Source organism: Lemur catta, chromosome 3, assembly GCF_020740605.2.
Source record: "Lemur catta isolate mLemCat1 chromosome 3, mLemCat1.pri, whole genome shotgun sequence".
Classification (NCBI taxonomy): Eukaryota; Metazoa; Chordata; class Mammalia; order Primates; family Lemuridae; genus Lemur; species Lemur catta.
The window spans coordinates 65,098,868-65,123,025 of record NC_059130.1 but is presented as its reverse complement, the minus strand read 5'-3'; the positions used below and the strand labels follow the sequence as shown (position 1 = coordinate 65,123,025).

Genomic DNA, 24,158 nt, shown 5'->3' with positions numbered 1-24,158 from the left:
GCCTCCCTCTTTCACTTACAAGGACCTTTGTGATTACAGTAGGCACACCTGGGTAAGCCAGGATACTCTCTCCGTCTCAAGGTCAGCTGATTAGCAACGTTAATTTCATCTGTGACCTTAATTCTCCTAGCCATGTGATCTAACATATTCATAGGTTTTGAAGATTAGTACATGGATATTTTGGGGGACCATTCGTCTGCCCACCACATCTAGTTTTGTACACAAAAGAAACACATCTGATTGAACAGATTAGTTTTTCAATAACACATTCTTACAAAACTATCCTGTAACGATGATGATAATAATAGATCACAGGTTTACCATGTAAGAAATTAGAAGATATAATGAAAAGTTATTATAAAGGATTCCCTAAAAATATAAAAGACTTAGTAGCAGCTAGCTCATCTTTCTTGCGAAAACAACTCAGCAAAGCAGTAGCAGAATTGCTTCATTTGGGTAACATTTTATTTGTTACAACAAGATTTGACAGATTTTAACACCTGGAGAAATTAATTTAAAATTGTAACAATTAGTGTATTGGCACACTTTTACAGGTAGGTGAAGAACAATTACATATTTTTGAAATAAAGCCACTGCTTCTACATCTTAATGAGAAGCCATACATTTAAGCAGATAAGCTTTAAGAGATGGTAGAAAACTGTCAGAAAATATAGATCCACTGTGAACACTTCTACAGTTATCGGTGATTTTTTTGTTATAAATAACATTTTTAAATGTGTACTTTTCTGAACAGAAAAAAATAGCAATTCACTTGATGAATGCTTTCATATTTACAATGCCCTTTTAAAAATAGTAAATTAAAAGGGAATATGTGATATGGACTATATTTCTAAAATTAAAAATAATAAAGTATTCAAAGATACTAGTCTAATGAGATATGATAATTTTCACCACTCTTAAGGTAATAGAATTCTTCAGCTTTATATATACTATGTTTACATTTATAGGCATAAACAGTATTATATTTGACACATTTATATTTTATTGATTAAATATCTGAAATCAAAATCTGTGAATAGAAACAGTATATACTTCAATCTAATGTTAACTGAAAAAACAGATATATGTCTTTTTTTAGTTTGTGGAGTTGTTTTTTTAGACTATTGGGAAAGGAAATGGATATAGCAAATAAAGGTCTAAGTCATTTTAGCAGAAATTTAAGTTCAGAACAATTCACAAAATGGTAAGATGTGTTTCTTCAATTCTTTATTCAGTTCTCAACAGTTTCTCATCTAGTTTACAGAAACACAAGTTTATTCAAAATACATCTCCTTTTTATCACAGCCATTCCCTTTTCACCATTTCATATTCAGCCCCTTCATTCTCTCACGTTGCACTTTCTATAATGGACCTCATTACCAAGGTGGTAGGGGACTAGTTTCAGAGGCAACAGGAGTCACAAAAATATCAAACCAGTGGTTTCCTTCAGGACATTCATATATTTTTTGTGTTAGAAAGAAAATCTTTCCTTGGGTGCAGTGATATCACTCCTGAGAAACCAATTACTTTCCAAATATCTGCAATACTATTTTTGACATAACTAACTATGTCATGTAGGAAAGCATACTACAGCTATATGGTACATAATTTCAACTCTTGTTATCTGGAGTTCCTATACTGTAAACAGAAAAACTGATTTATAATATTTGATTATCTAGTAATTCATAACTGAATAATTTGATTGAATCAACTTTATACACTGGTCATCCACAGCTTGGGTTTTTGGCTTCTGTGCAGTTATAATTATCCATAGTTCTCTGTTTACCTTAAACAGCCAAAACAACAAGGCACATTTTTGAACAATCTATAATACTCTTCTTGAATCTAAAAAAAGAAACAAAAAGGGAGAAATGTTAAACATAATCATGACAGTAACATCAATTATTTTTCAAATCACAATAAATTATTGCATTTGGTTTTCTAAGGTAGTATTGCTTTCTGATTATCTGTCAGAATATGCTTATGTGAATGTAAGCTTTATTTACATCCCTAATAGCAAGATTTTTTAAAGCATATTTTCCTATGAACAGCTAGGTGTTCTGATTATTTTGATACTAAAATGACACTGTTATTTAGGCAATAAAGGCAGAAGCTATAAATCTACAAGAATAAGAATATTCTATTAATTTGGTAACTGATGCTACATGAATATACTATAGGGTTGACCAAAATAAATTGCTTACCTTTCTAGATAAAACACACAGGAATAAGAAAATGAACATCCCTTGGAAGGCATTGCTGACTGTGAAGAGGTAAGCTGTAACCACGGATGCTTGCACGACATGGAGAACCCCAAAGATCCAGGTGGTGCCAAGAAGGAACAGGAGAGCCAGGGCTCCTCTTGCACAAGACCTATCATATATTTAGAATGTTTCAGCCAAGAAAGCCATATATGCTCAACAGAGTTCTCAAATTACTCAAATTATGTGGAAAATGAGTTTTTGGTATAACCATGAAGTCTTTTACAAAGACCAATAATGATTTTTAAACTGACAAGTTGCGCTGCATTTACATGGTATAGCCTTTAGGGTATGTTCCTGCACTGTGGCAGGATGTGCTTCCAAAGTCAAGGTACTATCATTAAAATACGGTATTTTAAAAGGAATTTCCTTAATCTTAAAGTATTTTATCTGGTGTACTGCAGTGTGCATGCTTTGATTTCAAGTCTAATGTTGCAGTAATTTCTGAAGGTAAGACACATTTCTGCTAGAAAGTATTTTCCCTAAGAAACTCTGGGAAGTATAGCATGTAGACTGGGATCAGCCTAGGTCCATGACATCAAAGGAGGCTCTGCTTTCCTTTCAAGGTTAGTAGAGGAGAAAATATAGGATACAAAGCTAGATTTTTTTTTTTTTTTTTTGCTTTTGAAATACAGTTACTTAAAAAAAATTCATGCCAGGATACTGATTTATTAAAAAATAAAGAAAAAAAGACACACCCTCAGGTTTACAAATTTTCAACATTTGCTTGTGACTTTTGGTAAAACAATATTCAATCCTGCTCACTGAGGATACTGCCTTGAAAACGAAGCAACTAATGATTATTCTCTCATTCATTTTAGGCCAATCATTCTCTACTGCAGAAGGTGTTTTAGTAGTGCTCCTCAGAAAATGAGTCATTTTCAACTTTATTAAAACCAGCACACTACATGAAACCATGAATGGTGAGGACTCAAAGAAAGTAATCGATCAAGCATTTGCTAAATCCCAACTATAAATCTTGTGCAAGGTATTGAAACTACAGGAGTGTTCCCAGGCAACACAAATAGTCAGTTGTTTCCAACGTTCCCTATAGTATACTTCAGCTTTTCCTGAACAAATCATTTTCAAGGACTCAATAAATCAGTTTTAAAGACAGGGGGCTGAGGAAAAATTATGGCAATATGCTAACTAGGAATCACAAGAAAGAAACAATTACTAAGCTCTGAGAAATGTTTTACCAAAAACAAAACAAAACAAACAAAAAATCAACACAATATTAAGGCCTACTTTTGACTTAAAACACAGTCATCCTCTTTTCCCTTTCAAAGGGGTGTATATTTGAAAAGATTGCTTCACTGACCATTTAATCTGCAGTGGCTGTAGTCTTATTAAACATATTAAATTCTATTTTCCAATAAATATTTTAGATATGGTGAAAGAAAGTATGAAACAATGATTTTAAAAATAATTCCAAAAATTATTTGTACTTTAAGTTACTAAAGCTTTTAGTGACTAAACAAAGTGGATTTAAAGAAACATTTACCTTATGTTCTCATAGCAACTAACTTCTGGTTTCAGTCCTGCAGTGTGACGAAAAACTTTGTATATGATAACTCCAAAAGCCAAGAGATTAACCTGGGAAAATATATTAATTTCAAAGAAGAGATAATTTTTATAGGAAATTAGATACATATAAAGGAAATAAATAGTGAAGATTTCAATAAGATAGAAACAAATAATCATGGCATTTTTATATGTATTACGAAGTACAAATGCTCTAGTAGACTTAGGCAAATAAATCTGTGGTTGTTCTTCACCATATCACTGAAAATTGTAACTAATTAGTACAATTCGCCAGATTGTGCCAAACAGCCTGTTCAGCAAAATTCTTCAGATCACACCTAAAGATTGAAGAGTATCATCTGCTGCCACTAATATGATTAATATACACAGTAAGATAAATTTTGGTTTGGAAAGCCTTATAAATACTTGAGAAAGCAAATTTCTGTTCATTAAATTGTATACTGTTTCTTTGAGGAGAAGTGTTAGTGATAATTCTGTTAACCCTTTAGAAATTGAGACTGGAAAAGAAAAAATTGAAAGGAAATTAGAAAACACAACAAAACAACTTCAATTTCTATTGCTAGAAAATGTTTGAATGTACTTTCTTTTGTAAGAATCATGTAGAATCTTTCTTAATATTTATGTTGAGATTTCCTTTCCCTAGATTTAACCTTAGAAGCTTTCAAAATATTAATCGATGAAATAAATGTTGCAAGGCAAATAATTTTTTTTTAATAAACACATTCTATTATTTACATTATGTAATATGGGCTAAATAGAATGCACAGTTTTTACCCTTTTTAATGTGACTGCATTATGAAGTTTCCTCTTTTTTTCTTCTTTTCCTATGTTTTTTTGAAAACTTCAAGTCATATTTGCAGTGACATACGACTAAAGGAAGGGTATATTTTAAATGTATATCTATTCTAATATGAGCACATTAATAATTTAAAGTATGAAATATTATAGAAATAATTGGAAGGTTAATCTTTTATTGAATATATTTTATTAATCCAAACAGATTTTCAAAAGCCATTTTGAAATGACAATAGCAAAGTACAATATTATAATTTTCAGCTAATTCTTATACTAGTTATTCAGAGGCTTATAGATATCCAAAATTTCTTTCTTCTATATTCTAAGGAGTTTTATATAGGTTTCCAAATGAAATTTAGTAATTACTATTATAAAAAACAGTATGACATAATGAGTCAGAGAATTTCGTGTTGTCAATTCTCCATGGAGAGGTCCTTGAGAGCAAATCTTATAGGAATAAGAAGTCTAGTCCCTTCTTCCTGTTTCCAAATGTCCATTACTTCTAATTATATGATTAATGAATTCTAATTACAGTAATGCTTCCATACAAACACTTTAGCAATTGCAGAGGAGAGATAAAGTATATTTAAATTGATTTAGTTGACAGTTTCACTCTATTTGTATGTTCAAATAATTAACTGAAATGACAATTTAATAATATTTATTTTTATGAATAGCCTTTGATACTTATGAAAGTGGAATACTTAGTATTTTCTAGGTTTCAATAGCTATAACTTGTTTGAATAAATTTGAAATCAACAATTGTACTTAATTTTATAAATGTATATTTTTTAAATAATAACAAGTATTAAAATTTGCTTAGCATAAATAATATATGTCAAACCATCATTGGTTTGAAAAATCTTCAAATAATTTTTGTGAGGTACTTACATTAAACTTGTCTCAACAAAGGAAGAATTATAAGAGAAAAGAAATGATTTAAAAAGTGTTCTTTAGTCCCACAATTTTTCCACATAAATGAGTAATGTACAATATTTATTAAAATTTCTTAAATATTTGATTTTGATAAAACTGAGTTTTTGAAAAATAGTTGTTCATACTGCTATGGTTTTTCAGAAGTACATACACATTTTGGATATGCTAGTCTACATCACATGCTAAAATAGTGAAGAGAGGAAATGGAACATTCCCTTGGGGTGACCCAGATCCTGAAAGTACATTTTTTTCTGTTTACATATTTATAAAAACCAGGTGCTGCTGGGCAAGTGGGAGACTAATTCTTATTCCATAAGCTTATATTTTCCCAAATGTATAAAAAAAAGATTAAAATAATTTTATCAAAAGGTTTTACAGTTTTATGTAATAAAAAAACCCAAATACATTGATTATATTATGCATATTCTTTGATAATTATATGAATATATGGAGCTTTTTATTTTCATTTATTCTAATAATTTTATAAAGCATCTATTAAGTGTTTGGTATAGTAGCAAGGGCTGGATACATATTAATAAATAAAAAACATGGTCCTTTTCTCCATTAAGATTCCATTAAGAAATTAGGTAGTGAACAATCATACAAATACTTATAAATCCACAAACCTTGGTAAATGCTATTAATTCACAAATTTGAAATGTTAGGAGAGACAAAATGGAGATGGATTAGAATGAAGGCTCAGGAAGTACCTGTCTTAGGACTTAGTATTTAAACCCAGTTCTTATAAATTATAATGCATTAGCAGATCAAAGAATGAAGTGATAAAAGCACTCCATGAAGAAAAACAGCACAGGGAAAAGCCCTGAGGCTTGAGGATTTGAGAAAGTGATATTCCTATAAACAATTGATAAAGGTGTCTAAGATGTAGTGAGCAAGGGGAAGAGTAGCGTGAGATGAGGTGGGTGAAAAAGACAGAGACAAATATCACATGGATTTTGTCTAAAGTGTCTGTCTCTTACCTGTCTCTCCTTTTGCCATCATTATGCCAGCTATCACAGTAGTCCTAAATAAAGTCTTCCTTACCATTTAACAAGTATCAGAATAACTTTTTCTTTAATTTTTCTTAGAATAATAATTTTTACCAGTAATAATTTTTATGATACGTAAAGAATCAGTTATGCATTACAGACCTTTTCCTCAAGAAACTTACAGTATAATGGAGGCAATGACCAGTCAACAAGCAAGTACAACAGAATTCAGAAAGTATACAGCAGTTGTTTGCACAGTGGCATGAAAGGACACAGGTGAGAACACCCTAAAATATGATTTCTAAGCCAATCTTGAATGACCAGTAGAGTCAAAGGAGACAACACAGAGAAATAAGTGATTACTCTGGATTTCAGCCATTGGACCTGTCTAGCACACTCACTTCCTAGGTGATCAGACTTAATGGTTCAAAATGCTATCTATCCTTAGGCCCTATCTGAAATTCTCCATTTGGAAGTTTAATAGGCATTGTGAATTAGAAAAATGTCCAAAACCAAATTGCTGTTCTTCCCCCAAAGAACTATTTTTGCTGCAATCTTACCCATCTCAAAAACAAAAAAAAATTATATCATTCTTCTAGCTTATCAGTCTTATCCATCAGCAAAATCTTAACCTCTACCGTCAAAATAGATTCAGAATATGAACACTACTTACTATCTCCACAGCTGTTATCCTGAAAGAGGCCACCATCATACCTCCTGGCGGCTACTGCAGAAACCTCCTAATTGATCTCCCTGCTGTCATCTTTGCCTTCCTACAATCTATCTCATCACAGCTGTAAGATCAGTCTCTTTAAAAGGTAAAGGCAGCTGATCTCAGTGCCTCACACCTACAATCCTAACGCTCTGGGAGGTCGAGGTGAGGTGGGAGGATCTCTTAAGCTCAGGAGTTTGAGACCAGCTTGAGCAAGAGTGAGACCCTGTTTCTACTAAAAATAGAAAAATTAGCAGGGCATGGTGGTGCATGCCTGTAGTCCCAGCTACTTGGGAGGCTGAGGCAAGAGGATTGCTTGAGCTCGGGGGTTTGAGGTTGCTGTGAGCTAGAATGATGCCACTGCACTCCACCCAGGGCAACAGAGTGAGACTCTGTCTCAAAAAAAAGTAAGCCAGATATTTTCTCTATTTAGAATCCTCCAATGGCATCCCATCTTATTCAGAGTTAAAGCCAAAGATCTCACAATGGCCTTGAAGGTCTGAAATGTTTTGGTCCCTGCTTTATCTCTTCTTTCAAATGTTACTTCTCTATACTTTGATCATTTCACTGTACTCACAGTGTATTCTCCCTGGTTCCTCCAGGACACCAGGCAGGCTGCAGGGCAGTTGTACTTACTGGGCTCTAAGACATTCCCGTGGCTCATTTTCTTGCCACCTCCATTCAAAAGCCACCTTAGCTGCATACTGCCTCCCAGTGTACATTTATTCAGATGATAAAATCAGAGCTGAGTTCAATTCTATGGAAATTCAGAAAATGATGCATATTCTTGACTGTTTTCAACAATGCAAACTCTGTATGGCAACATGGTCTTCCTTTGCCTTAATCGCTAGAAAACCTATGAGACGCTCTCCTTGAACAAACTTTAGCAGGTGCTTCTCAACTAGACCTCAACCTTGGGTTTCAGAATCTATCCTTGTGGAGTTTAGTTTTAGCAAAAATCCTGCTCAGTCAGTTTAGAGAGAATCTTCCCACTTCTGATATCTGATCACTCTCAATATCTAATCAAATGCCTCATCTCCCACCCTTGATATTTGATTACCCTGGCCTGCCTTTCAACAAGAATCCTCTCCAGGCAGTTTAGCAAGAATTCCCCTTCCCCATGATGTCTTTTCTTAGTAATTATTCCACTATCCTCAAGCTGCTCCTTGGCTATACCTTCCTGGTTGTCTTTACTGTTTTCAGAGTTGAGTCAATCTGTCTCTCCTTTTGCCATTGTCTTGACACCTATCACAATAGGCCAGAGTAAAGTCTTCCTTACCATTTAACAAGCATCAGAATAATTCTTTAATTTTTATCAGAATAATTTTTTCTTCAGTTACCCCAAATTTGCTAAATTTGCTGGATCATATCCAATTTCATAATATTCAGCAAATTTGGGGTAACTGGAAAAGCCTACATTTACTCCTTTTACATTGTCTGCATTCTCTCTTTATTCATAAATATATAAATTACTCAAAATCATTTTTCTAACAGAGTCAGAAGCCATAAGTAAAAAATCCGTACCACCTAAAGTCATCTAAAGGCATGTGGCTTTATGTATGTAGACATGGAAATTAAGTTAAACTGTCTGTAGTTTACATGATATGGAAAAGTATCTTTTGGGAGTTTTATGAAGTCTGAAGGGTCTGAGTTGAGGAAAAAAGAGTGGCTCAAAACAAGACGATATAGAATTAGAAAGCATTTCTGATAATAAGAAACAGTTTGCAATTAATCCACAGGTAATGACTTTGAGGACAGTTGAGAAATGTCTGCACTTTAAGTAGAACAGTTAAAAAGATGATACTATTAATATTAGCAATATGCTTACATGGAAGTGGCTACATCATGATTACAGACTTGAGTACTTGAGTAATTCTTTAAAGTATAAGGAAAAGCATTGATATTAACCTTAATCAAGAAAATGGTGCTTTAAAATGATGTGCATTTTTGCTTGTTGGTGTTTACCTATGTGTGCTTATTTTATCCACTGCGGTTCCCTGATGATTTATCTCTCAATGTTAGTGCCTCAAAAGCACAGGAGCTAATTAATGACTTGTAAATGAACATTTACTCATTATAATTTTTGTCTGATTTTTAAACTATTTTAGGTTGTCAACTTGGAGTTCATGATACTTTTATAGGAATAAACAAGACAATGACCCTATATGGCAAACAAGAACTCTGAAATTCACTGCTTCATTTCAGAATACAGAAGAGAATGAAAATAGCTGTGAAGGAAAAAATCAATCTAAGTCATGAACATAACCCTTGAGAGAAAGTAATATTTTAAATTTAAAATCATATTCCTTGTTTCATCTTAAGTGATATTTATCTATACAGAGACCTGCTTCTTAACTTGAGATATATGCAGTTCATATATTTCATATATTTCAAAGTTAAAGCACATACATTTTGTTGTTTGACAGTGTGTTACAATTTTTTAAATGCCTTATTTTTTAAAACCAGAAATTTAAATAGATGAGCTGGTGAAAGGACAGGAGCTAATTCTGAAGAATTTAGACCTACAGGTATATTCAACCCAAGGGCTTCAAAATCAGACTTCAAAATGAAGCATTCCAATCTGTCATTTTTCTTTTCTCAGTCTTTTTCTCAATAATTGATGAAGCTATCTATATGCTGATGTTAGATCTCACCAAAAAGAATGAGAAAATTTCTTTTACAGCACTTTTAGACCCATGCTTTAATTTTTCATATATATCAAAAGGAATCTGGTTCATTTAAGAATGTGTCATGATCACAACTTCTATGTCCTTTCAAATAGTTTTATTACGTTTAAATTAACTGGCCTAGGACAAATCTGCTTCTGCCATGAACAAAGGGCAGGTTTCTACTGGCCTACTGAATGGCCGTATACAACAGTTGTTCATTCTCAATCCTTAGAACACAGTAGAAATGGCTAAGTCTGTAGTTATCAATTTAAGCATCAAAATTAAAAAGTATTCTCTATTAATTGTCCATGAATTCCATTGGAATTACGTGGTTAAAGTTTTGTCTTCTGATTTTCTCTTTATCATTTCCCAATTGGAACCACCACATTAAATGCCTTAGTTACAATGCTGATCATCTAGAGTACCAGAAAATTGGGTGTGTGGTAAACAGAATAATGTCCCTCTGCCCCAAAATGTCCACACCCTAATCCCTGGAACCTGTGAATATGGCAAAAGGGATTTTGCAGATAGAGTTAAGGTCATAAATTTCAGATAGAAAGGTGATCCTGAATTATCTGGTTGGACCTATTAGAATCACATGAGCCCTTAAGGCAGAAAAGATTTAGGAGATGAAAAGGTAGGGGAGAGGAGGCAGAAATTGAGATGGAGGCAGAGAGAACTGAATCATGAAGACTCCACTAGAGGTTGCTAGCTTGGAAGACAAAGGGGGCCATGAGTCAGGGAATTTGGGAGGCCTCCACAAAGCTGAAAAGGACCCATGTTTTATAGCCAGCAAGGAAATGGGCCTTCAGTCCCCAAATCGCATGGAGCTGAATTTGGTCAACAACCTTAATGAACCGGAAACAAATTCTGCCCCCTGCCCCACACTCAGCCTCCAGAGGGGCTGATGCCTTGATTTTAGCTCAGTGAGCCTCTAAACAGAGGAACTAGCTGAGCCATGCTATACCTAGACTTCTGACCTACAGAGCTGAGACAGTGTGTGTTGTCTTAAGCTCCTAAATTGTGCTAATTTGTTGTGGCAGCAATAGAAAACTAAAACAGGGAGAAAAGCATGTAAATTCACATATATACGTGTATACATACATAATACATTACACTTATACATTAAACATATATAATGAAATATCCTGTAATTATAGTGTTTATTATTTTTAAATAAAAACTTAAAGTTCAGTTTAAAATAAATGCCAGTTTATCATTAACTCATGTTTATTATTGATGTTCTAGATATTTGGTGAATAGGCAATTATATAAAGTCTCCCATGTTTATTATTTGTGAATTCTGCTTCTGTTTCTTAAAAAGATTAAGACAAATTATAACTAGTAAATGAGTTCCTTTCCAGGAAGTCATAAATGCAGCTTGTACTTTCAAGTACCCACCAACCAACTTTTCTTTTGTATAATACTCACCTTTATATGCCCTTCTCATAGGGATACGAGATGTAGCAAATCAAAATATAGGAAACTAGTATCCTGGTTCCAAATATTGGTTCCATATATTGTTTGGGACATATTTAAAAATTCCTTGTTTACTTACAATTCAAGTAACTGGGCATCCTGTATTTAGTACGGCAACCCTAACTTCATAGCTTTCAAATTATTTTCACATCTGATCTTTTTGTAATCTGAGGACATTGGGTTCTTAGTGGAAAACCCCAAGGAAGTCACCCTTTTCATATAGGCTGATCTGTAACTGTTTGAAAAGAGACTTCAAAGGAAGAGGAAGGAAAGTAGTAAATTTTCAGATGCTCCAACTATTGTGGAACCTGAATGTATGTGTATGTGATAAGATTGATAAAATGTCCTAAAGCTATGCACTGGAGGAAAGGGCATCTAAAAGGACTGGGGCCAGAAAAGAACACATGTGGGCTTGGCAGAACTCTTGCCCCTGGGTGTTTGTAGTAAGGCTGTGTGAGGAAGAAGTGGATCGGGTTGGCACCTGTTAAATACCTTTTGTTATAATGTAACATAATGGTTAGAAATAAAATGTATAAGGCTTAGGTGTAAAATGGCATTAGCATAAATTTAGTGAAAACTCATGGAAATTATGATGCCACAGTTTTTGTTGATCTACTGTCAGAATTGTGACAAAGAATAATTTTTCCCCCACATATACCTACACGATACTGCTAGGGAGCATTTCTGTCATAACATCATGAACCTCATCTTGCTTAGCACTCACCAGGCTCAGGATTTAGCAGCCTTGGGAATATTTACAGAAGTAAAAGATATTCCTCTGCTGGGATTACCAAAACCCAGTTCAGAAGGGATTAGACCTCAGTGAAATGGGAGTTCCATCTATAATTATATGAAAAAAAAGTTGAATAATCCGAAATGTATTGAAACATACGAAACAATTTGAAAACATAATAAATATATTCAAGTAGGTTCTGAATATCACAAGAGGAGAGAATTTTTAATAGATCACTCTGGGATGTTAACAGTATTCATGACACTATGCTAGTCTCTTGAGATTTATACTTTAGAAGACAGCAATGTTCTCCCACCCGGGCATTGATTGCTGGGGAAGACAATTGGATGAACAATTGTTCTGAGATAATGTGGCATTTTACACATACTTACAAACTACTGTAATATTGAAACTCAAGTCAGTGCAAAATAGTATTTTTGAGAGCTAAATACTTATTGAGTGCTTCCAATGTGCCAGACATTGTTCCAAGTATTCTTTACTTACTAATTTATTTAACACTTTCACCACCTTTATGAAATAAGTATTCTTTTTCTTCTTAATGCTACCATTACTATTATAACTGTTGTTGTTATCATTATTACATTTGTTTCACATCTGTGGTAACAGAGGTAGAGAGAGGCTAAATAACTTGCTGAAAGGGACACAGTTAGAAAGTAACAGAGCCAAGATTCATACCCAGTAGTCAGGTTATGGCGTTGATGCTCATGAACACTTTGTACAGCTACCAAATTACAGATGAAGGACCAGTGAAGAGAAGCTAAACCGACATCTAAAATTTTAAGAATTTAATTGTGTAGATATTTAATTACTTGACTAGCTAACTATTGCTTCATTTTAGAAATGCTTAAAAGGAGGAGTAAAATATCAATATGAATAGTGATGTGGTTAGCTATATGGCATTACTGTTCACTGCACTTAGTCATGATGCCAGTGATGAAGGCTTTGTTAACAGTGAATAGGATTTAGTGTGTTGTGCCAGCAATCCTCTTCTGGAGATGCTTGTTCTCACTGTTCTTTTCAATAAAGGGATCTAAGAATATGGAGGTTTTTTCCTGTGCTGGTGAACAACAAAGCTTTCCATCCTTTAGAGTCCAAATACAATTTCCAGGTTCATATTAGTGGTCTACAAAGTGGATTGCCAAAATAATCTAATGGGGCACATGAAGAACACATTACAATTAAAACTGATATATTTAAAATTTTCTGTAAGTAAAAACTTCTGGAAAGTACAAGAAAGCATTACTGAAGATTTGAAGAAATAAGTATTAGAACAGAGTACTCAAGGTGGTAGATCTGCTACACATAATGTGAAAGTACAGATTTAATGTATCTTTGAGGTTGCAGTTCTGATAGTCATTAAAGCCAAGTATTAAAATAAACTGAAGTCAGATCTATACCTTTGGATTGCTGTATTTAAAGTGTAATCAATATTTCATTTTAAAAAATGAAATGCTGATATTTTAGTGAGGATCATATTGAATTACTTTAAATATTGTTATTTCATCTTTTATTCTTTAAACTTATACTTTAAAGTATGTTTTATAATATACATAATATATATTATTTAAAATAATGTAATAAAATAATAAATTAGGAAACGTATATACATTTTCAAAATGTAAACATTTATTGAGGTATACTTTTTACTGATGGGTCTTTTACTCAAAAAAGCTTAGAGACCACTTTCTTACATGGTATGACAGTTTTTTAAAATTTTGGGGGAGCTTATTTCAATATCAGCAGAAAATACTTCCTCTTTTTTTATTTCAATAGACATAGGGGGTACAAATGTTTTTTGTTACATGGATGAATTGTATAATGCTGAAGTCAGGGCTTTCAGTGTAGATGAACAGGATAGTTTTAAGAGAGAAACAGATGTACCTTCAAAATAAATAGAATAAATGGACTTTAGAGCTACATTCCTAGATTCAAATTCCAGTTCTGATACTTACTAAATGGGCAATTTATTTAATTATTTGTATCTTGCTTTCCTAGGGTGTAAAACATGGATAATACCAGTACTTTTCTCATAGAGATTTTGTTTGTATTAAATTACATAATTAATGTAAAGCACTCAGAATAGTGTCCAATATTTCAGTTTTGAACAAACATCAATTATCATCACTAGGTTATAAAATTCATATAGAATTATATTCTTCAAAATTGTTTTCAATATTTGAAGTGTCCAAAAATATATGTAATGTATATTTATTTGAAAGCTGGCTAAGCATTATTTTATTACATAGTTTCATTGGACCTATAAATAGCACCTTAAACTATCAGAACATATTTGTCAGTCTTTATTTTTGGGCAATATATCCTTAATATAAAACAGAGAATTATTTTCCACTCTCAGGGCTTTTCTCTGAAATGATACCAGCAAAATAAATATTGAAATGGATATAATTCAAGAGTAATTCAGTCATCATTTGTGTAAACAATTCTTCATTTTTGTTGATACTTTTTCAGGGTAGAATTGTAATTTACAGGTCAGAAACCTGGCTATCTTCAAGAAGTTTATTGAAAGGAAGGGATAACTTTATTTAAAGCGTGATCCATAAACAGAATAACTTAAACATAAGACGTATCCATATTGAGTGCAATATGATATTCTGGGATATTTTATAGAGAGGAAAGCTATCTTTTCTTATATTACTCTAGGATAGATCAGGGGTCAGAAAATGTTTTCTCCAAAGGTCCAGATAGCAAATATCGGAGGTTTTGAGAGTCATATGGTCTTTAAAACAACTACTCACCTCTATCCTACTATTAAAGCAGCCTTAGACAATACATAAACAAATGAATATGCTGTATCACAATAAAACTTTATTTACAAAAACAAGCCATGGCCATTGCTGAGTCTTAGTCTAGAATCCAAGATCCAAGAGTAAGCTCTTTTTTCTGTTTTATTCTGTGATGTATTCTCAAGATCCAGAACAATGTCTGACATATAAAAAATGCTCAATAAACATTTGTTGAACGAACAAAAGGGTGAAGGATGAACTCTATATTAAATTCCCATACATCCTGAACAGCATATGTAAAGGAGTAGTCAAGCATTAATTTGATTAAATATTTTTAAAAATTCATTTTTTATTTTGACACACACCTTGATTTTGACACAACAGTATTATATATAATTCAAAATAGATTATTTGTAGCTAAATAAGCCAAAAGAAACTGAGAGATATATTCTAAATTATAAAAATGTAATGACCCTGCAGGAATAAGGTTGAGTAAAGGGAAAGGATTAAGTTATACTTCTTTTATTTTCTAGATATATACCATGAGAAATCTTCAATATTTTGCATCTTACAGAAACTATAGATTCATGGATTTTATGATGTACATTCATTAATCTAAGATGTGGGCACACAAGTAAGCCATAATAAAAGTCTTAATCAGCAAGTTAGCAGGAAATTTCTTCATTTCATGTTATAGCTAAACAATTGCTCTATTTTATATGGCTAAAATCCCATCCTAACATATAATCATTTTAGGCATTAAAAGAGTATTCACACTTCATATTTTAACATGTTTCTATTAGAAATGTCTTAATAGCTGAATTTTTTCAGTGTTTGAGAGAAAAATTTACTAGTCTTGAAAACCAAATCATAAGGAGAAGAAAATTGGAACTTATAAACATGAAGGATATAAAGTGATCCCATGGGTGTAAGTGAAGGTCATGGGCTTATTTTTATAGTTGGTTTTAACTGTAGATGTTTGTAAGCCAGGGAAAGACACTAGAAAAGGAATAAAGGTGATGGAAGAAACTGTATGCGAAGAGAATTTACAACAATTGTTTCATTTAATGTGACAATGAAAAGAATGTGATGAAGTCTCTTTTGTTAAGACACAAGCAATGAAAAATGTTTTTGCATATACTTGCAGCATAAAATGTGGATAGAGATTAGTAAGAATGAAAAACTTAATATAAGTTTATCAAACTATAAACTTGTTATAAAAATTATATGAATTCATATAATTATTTGCTTATAATCTAAAATTGAACTTGCACAATTAAATTTAAAGATATATCTAAACTTATTGCCAATTTAAATTTAATTTAAAAGGTAAAAGCAAAGGAGACATAAAATTGTCCTCCAAATTATTATAACTGTCCTTTTTTACTTTTTAAAGAATGCTCTTATTCTTTTAATTTTATTTCTTAGATAGAAGCTCTGTATACAGAGTTGATGTCATTATCCTCATCTATTATGCATCTCAGAAATCCAGGGCATAGAAAGGACCCATTGTGTGTATTCTTTTTTTTTTTTTTTATTTCAGCTCTTCATGGGGGTACAAAAGCTCAGGTTATATACATTGTCCGTGTCCTGCCCATCCCCCTGAGTCAGAGCCTCAGGCGTGTCCATTCTCCAGACAGTGCGCCTGGCATTCACCATGTAGTCATACCTCCATCCCCCCCCCCCCCACCTCCCTGAGTCAGCACCTGTGTATTCTTTACCAATCATATTGCTTTTAAGAACTTCTGACATTGTTCGGCCGGGGCCTTATTTTCTTCAGTTAAATACAAAACATCCTAGTGAAAGCATGCATAGGTAGACTGATGTACAGGGGTATAGCACTCATCTCTTTAGAAGAAAAAAAATTAAGTAAAAATGATAGGTTATAATGGATGTTGCAAATTTTTCTCTTTTGTAAAAATTTCTCAAAATGATCCTATTTCCATGATGCTGCTGATTTCTTTAAATTTCCTATATGATAAAGGAAATAACATTTTTGAGTAATTACTATGATTGGTGCATCATTCATTTATTTATTCAACAGTATTACTTGAGTGATTATTGCATGTTAAACCTTAAGGATAACAGAGTGGGAGAAAATCCATAAGGTTGTGTTTTCACAGAGCTTACAGTCACCTGGCGATGACAGATATTAATCAGTTATTTACATTAAAACATGTAATTATAAACTGAGAAAAGTATTCCAAAAGAGAAAAAAGGGGGGCTTCTATGAAGGCATATAACAAAAAGATTTATTATAAACCAATGAGTCAGGGAGGACTTTCCTCAGGAAGTGTTTGAGTTGATATCAGGAGGTTAGATGGAGGGAGGGACAGAAGGAAGTGATAGGGAATGTTTTAGTGCAGAGGTGCTGAGGTGGGAAGGTACATAGAGCCTCTCAGGAACTGTCAAGCAGCCCATGTGATTAAACACAGAGGGCCCACCGGAGAGTGGCTGAGCAGCAGATAGGGGCTAGAAGATGCAGTACCTTCTCTAGGTACAGTGTCCACATGTCCTTCTTTCCCTGGGCCAGTATTTTTTATGTCTGTTGACCAGAATTCTGTTCCCTTTAGCTGGATTTTTCATTTGTTAACATCTTATTATGATAAGCTCAGAGAGATTTGCTGTGATTCACCCCTAGCTTCTGCCACGTCCACAGGGGTACCCTGTGGATGTCACATGTGTAGTGAACGCACTCTGACTTTCACATGGGGTGAAACTTGGAAGTTAAGCAGCAATAATATCTCATCTCTCTTTTCTGACCCTATCCAGACACAGTGTAAGCATCACCTCCCATGCAAACACACTCAGACACAGGTGGTCAGTAACAACTGCCTCCTGCATGTTGTCAGAGGGTAGTGGAAGAAGGGTTCAAACTGGCTGCCACTGTCAACCACATGGTTCTATCCCAAGAACCCTGGCTGCCACTGTCAGCCACATGGTTCTATCCCAAATCATTTTTACTTTGTAGGAAAGGAAACTACTTTTGAAAATAGATTTTAGCATAGAGCTGTTTTGTAGCCTGACCGATATAATAAAACCTATTTGAAGTGTTTTGTCACCTACTTTCATCCTCCAAAGGGTCTGTATTTTGCTGATAAATAAACAAATAGGGTCACCCTTATCATAGGCCATGGGAAAAGTTTTAGACTTATTCCCAAAAGCAATGTGAAACCAAGAAAAATGTAAACACGGAGTGGAGGTGATAAACAGATCAGATCTGCTTTTCTAAAATATTGCCTCAAACTTAATGTCTTGTCTTAGAGCTGTTTGCTTATATGTCACCTTGATATGCTTTTTGATAGCAAGGTATCACCTTCATTTATATCCCTTCAGTTCCTAGCACAGCCTTATTGGGGCTTCAATACTTGATAAAAGATGTGACCTATTTTGAAATATTCAAAGTGTAGCATCTATTTTTTCCAAGATTTTTACTTTTCACACTACCTGTACTTTTATTTTAATTTAATAGTACTTATATATAGTTAGAGAAAATCATAAATATTTTTAAAGAATCTAACATTGGATCTGTAGCTTGTGGATATTTTCTCCCATTCTGTAAGCTGTCTATTTTCACTGTTGATTATTTCCTTAGCTGTGCAGAAGCTTTTTAATTTAATCAAGTCCCATTTATTTATTTCTGTTGTGGTTGTGATTGCCACTGGGGCCTTCTTCATAAATTACTTGCTTGGGCCAATACCTAGAAAAGTTTCTCCTACATTTTCTTCTAGAATTCTTATGGTTTCATACCTTACATTTAAGTCTTTTATCCATCTTGAATTTATTTTTGTGAGCAGTGAAAGATACTGATCCTGTTTCATTCTTCTGCATGTGGCTATCCAATTTTCCCAGCACCATTTATTGAATAGGGCTTCTTTTCCCCAGTGTATACTGTTGTCTGCTCTGTCAAAGATCAGTTGGTTGCATGGGGATGGTTTTATATCTGGGTTTTCTGTTCTGTTCCATGGGTCTATGTCTCTATTTTTGCGCCAATACCATGCTGTTTTGGTTACTATAGGCTTATAGTATAGTTTAAGTCTGGTAATGTGATGCTTCCAGATTTGTTCCTTTGGCTTAATATTGCTCTGGCTCTTTGGCTCTTTTCTGGTTTCAAATGAAGTGTAGAATTACTTTTTCTAGATCTGTGAAACATGACATTGAATTTTTATGGGGATTGCACTGAATCTGTAAATCACTTTGGGTAGTCGGGACATTTTAACAATGATGATTTTACTGATCCATGAGCATGATATGTTCTTCCATTTTTTTGTGTTGTCTGTGATTTCTTTCCTCAGTGTTTCATGGTAGTCTTTGTAGAGATCTTTCACCTCCTTGGTTAAGTATATTCCTAAGTATTTTGTTATCTTTGTAGCTATTGTGAATGGCTCTCAGCTTAATGGTTATTGGTATATAGAAATGCTACTTATATGTATATATCCAATAAAGGGCTAATAACCAGAATCTACAAAGAACTCATGCAAGTCAGAAAGAAAAAAATCAAACAACCTCATTAAAAAATGAGCAAAAGACATAAACAGAAGCTCTTCAAAAGAAGGTAGACAAATGACCAATAAACATATGAAAAAATGCTCAATGTCACTAATCATCAGGGAAATGCAAATCAAAACCACAATTAGATCTCACCTTAACCCAGTTGGAATGGCTTTTATTGAAAAGTCCAAAAACCAATAGATGCTGGCATGGATGCAGAGAGAACAGATGCAGAGAGAACGGGTTGGTGGGACTGCAAATTAGTACACCTCTTTGGAAAACTGTATGGAGATTCCTCAAACAACTGAAAGTAGACCTACCATTCAATCCAACAATCCCACTACTGGGTATTTACTCAAAAGAAAAGAAGTCATTTTATCAAAAGTCACCTGCACTAGGATGTTTATGGCAGCACAATTCACAATTGCAAAGATGCAGAATCAACCCAAGTACTCATTAATTCACAGTGGATTAACAAAATGTGGTATACCATGGGATACTACTCAGCCATAAAAAAAAAGATGAATTAATGCCTTTTGGAACAATTTGGAGACCATTATCCTAAGTGAAATATCTAAAGAATGGAAAAATAAACACCACATGTACTCGCTATTAAATTGGAACTGAATGATGAACACATATGTGCACAGAGGGAAGTAAAATACAGTGGAAATCAAGCAGGGGGAGAGGAGAAAAGAGGATGAAAACTTACCTTACAGGTACAATGCACACTATCTGTGTGATGGGCACACTTATAGCCCTGACTCAAGCATTAAAAAAGTGATCCATATAACCAAAAACATTTGTACCACTGTAAAATTTTGAAATAAGAAAAATAATGTAATAGAACATAATTTTTTTCTAAAGAAAATAGATCTGCAAATTAGAAGTATGAAATGAAGGATAATTAAAAATGATGGTGTATTAATCTCACTTTTCAGCTTTTTCTCTATGAGAAAAAATGAAAAAAGGAACTTGAGCAATTTGATGTAATATAGAGTATTGGGAGTTACTTATTGATGAATATCAATTAGAAGAAGAGTAAACACCCAGATTATCTGTATTCCATATATGGATCTGTGTTCTGATAAATTCAGGATTTTAGGTAGGATATTTTGGTTAGTTGTTAAAAAATTCTTATCATGTATTTAAATAAAGCAATGCAAAATGGGAAGAGATATATTTATAGAGACACAATTTTCCCTAATTTCAACAGGATCAGGTAAGTTATTTTGACACCTTCACTAAGTAAATTTAAATAATTGAAAGTTTATGAATAATTTTTATAAGGTCTGAAGTTGCTAGATTTCTCAAAACTCATCCTAAAACCATTTCTGAAAACCAGGATATAAGAATGAGTTTTTCACGGACCTAACAAAGATCTACTCCCTTCAACCTCTTGTGTAAGGGAAGATGAAAGGATATGTGTGGTGGTGCAACAGTGCAGAGTGTAAACTCTGGAAGCCTGAGCTCCTCTTTGCTTCTCATTAATTGGGTGATCCTAAGTTGCTTAAGTTCCTAAGTGCTAGTTTTCACTCATTTAATATACAGGGATAACAGTAGCTCTTACCCAAATAAATGTGAATTGAATTCTAATGATTAAAAGCTGCACCCTGACACTGAACAACTGGGCTCTCTTTTTGATCAGATACTATCAGGAGCCATGTTTTTTTTTTTGCATCAGAAGGAATATAAATATTCACTCCTTGGGCAGCACTGAAAGCAGACAGGGCAATGTTCTCCTAGGAGAGAAAGATATCAAGACAGGGCCACACAGACTGTCCATTCTCTCAGAATGAGTAATTCATAATTTTCTGGGTATATAAAAGAGAACATAGGGAGACGATAAACACTTATAGGGAAGTTTAAATATCTTCAGATGTGTAGAACAAGGGCTCTGCAAATGTTAATAAAACTGATTCAAAGAAGGGCTCCCTCTTATTGCAGATCAGCTTGGGCAAGGATATCGTGTTACTCTCAGAGGGTGATCAGAAGTCCAAAGACTGGCCAGAGTATACACTGTGCTCTTGGCCAAGTTTAAGGAGTTTATGAATTCTTAGTGAATAGAAATGTGAAAGATTTATCTTGTTAGTTACAAAAGAATGCACATAATTTGCTTTAGTGTAATTAGTCCTTTTCAAGGAATTGTTCCACATTGTTAAAAAGTTATAAATAGCAGAACCCCTCTAGGTACTCATAAGTAGATATATCAAAATTTCACACTATATGAAAATTTAGTAAAATATCATCTTTTACTAAATGCTGTTACTATTAATATTTTTATTTTCATGTACTTCTTGAAGCTTCTGTGGGGATTAATCAGATATATTAAAAGTGTTTTGTAAAGATGAAAAGACTACTCAAATGTATAGTGAATAATAATTCTATTGACTATCTAGCTCTACCAACATCCATAGTTTTTCACTTTTATCATATCATTATGTAACATCCTTCAGTGTAAAGCTACATTCATAAGGAAATGCTAGTGGTGAACTTCATCTTAAACAGTTATTTCTAACTGGGCTTGAGAGATCCAAGGGATTTTTTAAAAAATATCTCTTAGATATCTGATTTCTATGAGGTTATTCAATTTTTATGAAATTTTCTAATATGAGTCCCAAGGATATTATCTTTGAAGGTATTCCCAGTAAGAATACAACTCCCACATATAAGAACACATTGGAAACTACCAATGTATTACTTATGTTGTTTTTTTTCTTAGATTCTACTTTTTCTTATTTTAAATTCTAGTTATCTATTGTTTCAAGAAGGTCAAAATAACATGAGAAAAGTGGCAAAATGTTACAGGCACTTATTAATACATATTATGGATGAAGGTTAGAATATTAAAGCATAGTGAACCACACAGGTCACTGAAAGATGTCCCTAACAAATATGATGACATTAAATTAAAATATTGATACTATTATCCAGAACATTTAAAATTACAATGGGTAGTGTTTCTAATATAACTTTGATATGGTCATCTAAAGTGCATTGCCCAAACCATGATTGTAATTATTTTTCATATATTTATGCGATTTGTAAACAACTGCAAAATATACTCCTATTCAAGACAACTAACATCCATGTCTAAACTATTGGTTCCCAGTGAAGAGAACTGGGGATATGATCCGCCAGAGGACATCTGGCTGTGTATAGAGACATTTTGGGTTGTCATACTTAGGGGTTGATGGTAGATGGCATCTAGTGAGTAGAGACCAGAGATGCTTATAAATTTCTTATAATGCACAGAACAACCTCCACAACAAAGATTTGGCTCACAGTGTCAACTATGCCACTGTCGTAACATTCTAATCTATCCTAATCCTTCCTTTTGATTATTGTATTATGATTTAGCCATTTAGACACCTCAGAAGATAATATCTAGTGTTGGAAAGAATGTCAGCAAAAGGGCATTCTTATATGTTGTTGGTAGAAGTATTAATTGAATTAATTGTTTTGAAGGACAATTTGTACAATTTATAAATATATATGCTTGCATTCTACTTCTAAGAAGTACCTCTTAACAATTTTATAAAATGGATATATGCAACTATATTGGAACAAAGATTATCTGTGCAGTATTATTTGTAATATGTACAATTTGGAAACAAATATTCAACAATAGGGAAGTAATTTAATAAGTTAGAGCACACTCATAACATGCAATGATAAAAAGATGGTAGAACTGTATACTCTAACAAGGAAGAATGAATATGATATATTGCAAGTTATAGACAATTTCAATTTTTAAAATTTGTAATCAAATACACACACATGGCAAAGGCCTGGAAGGATACAGAGTAAGTATTAAGAAAAAGAGTAGTTATGGAGAGTACATAGGATGTAGGATGGAATGTTCATTTTTACTTTACATAGTCTTGTAATGTTTGCATTTCTTCCAATGTTCAGCAATTTGTGCAATTAAAAATATAAGAATGCATCACATAATAAATATATGTAGACATGGTCTGTTTTGTAAAGATTATGTAAAAAATTCATTTTCAGTAGGTTTTAATAGGTATTTCCTAGTAAAAGGAAATGAAGAGATTGTAGACATAGAAAGAATAATTAGAGGAGGTCGCCACAAAAAACGAGCGGAGTTCTGGGCAGACCTGAAAAGAAGTTAACAGTAGTGATATAACAACACACAATATTAAGAGTTTTGATTTAAAATCAAATGAAAGCTCACATTTTTTTAAAAAGAAAATGCCCTATTTGGACATAGCTTAATTAGTATTTGCCTCAATGAAGCAAATTCTATTCTTCAATACTGAATGTGTCTATGGGAAACTTCAATTTATAGTTAAAAGTTTAATTATTTTTACAAACTCTTCTTTATATTTGTGCACTTGGATCTAATCACTTGCATAGTTTTAGTTGAAAGAATTCCACATTAAAGATTAAAAATATTGAAGAAAGAAATAAATTATAGAAATTATCTTCAGTTTGCAGCTTGCTTTACAAAGATTTAGAAGCCTCTTTCTTGTACAGCTCAATCTTTCAAAAGCATGGCAACGCCTTTTCAAGTCCAGTCACATCTTAACATTTTAAACGTAGTGATTGGTAGATAGAATCAGTGGGGGTCACTGGGTAATATTTCAGAATTCAAAGAAATCCTTAATATTAGTGAATCAACACCTGAAGAAGTACTTTCATATGATCAATGCAGAAAATGTTGCTGTTTAAATACCTAAGTAGTTAACACTTATCAGAGTAGATTAAAAGCTTGAATATTTGTTTGAAACAACACACCTAGGGGTAGAAAAAGCCACTAGTG

General features: G+C 33.1%; 1 protein-coding gene across 3 annotated transcripts in view; it reads right to left on the bottom strand.

The window, feature by feature from the left end:
• Positions 1-1,212: 1,212 nt before the first annotated feature.
• The window catches only part of ADGRL4 (adhesion G protein-coupled receptor L4), a 104,865-nt gene continuing 81,919 nt past the window's right edge, over positions 1,213-24,158 (bottom strand). For all 3 annotated transcript variants that reach the window (XM_045547682.1, XM_045547681.1, XM_045547683.1), the window contains 3 exons: positions 3,766-3,857; positions 2,205-2,373; positions 1,213-1,845 (listed from right to left, as the gene is read on the bottom strand). In XM_045547682.1, coding sequence (XP_045403638.1) covers positions 1,783-1,845; positions 2,205-2,373; positions 3,766-3,857 — 324 coding nt within the window. In that variant the 3' untranslated portion in view covers positions 1,213-1,782. The remainder of the gene's footprint in view (positions 1,846-2,204; positions 2,374-3,765; positions 3,858-24,158) is intronic.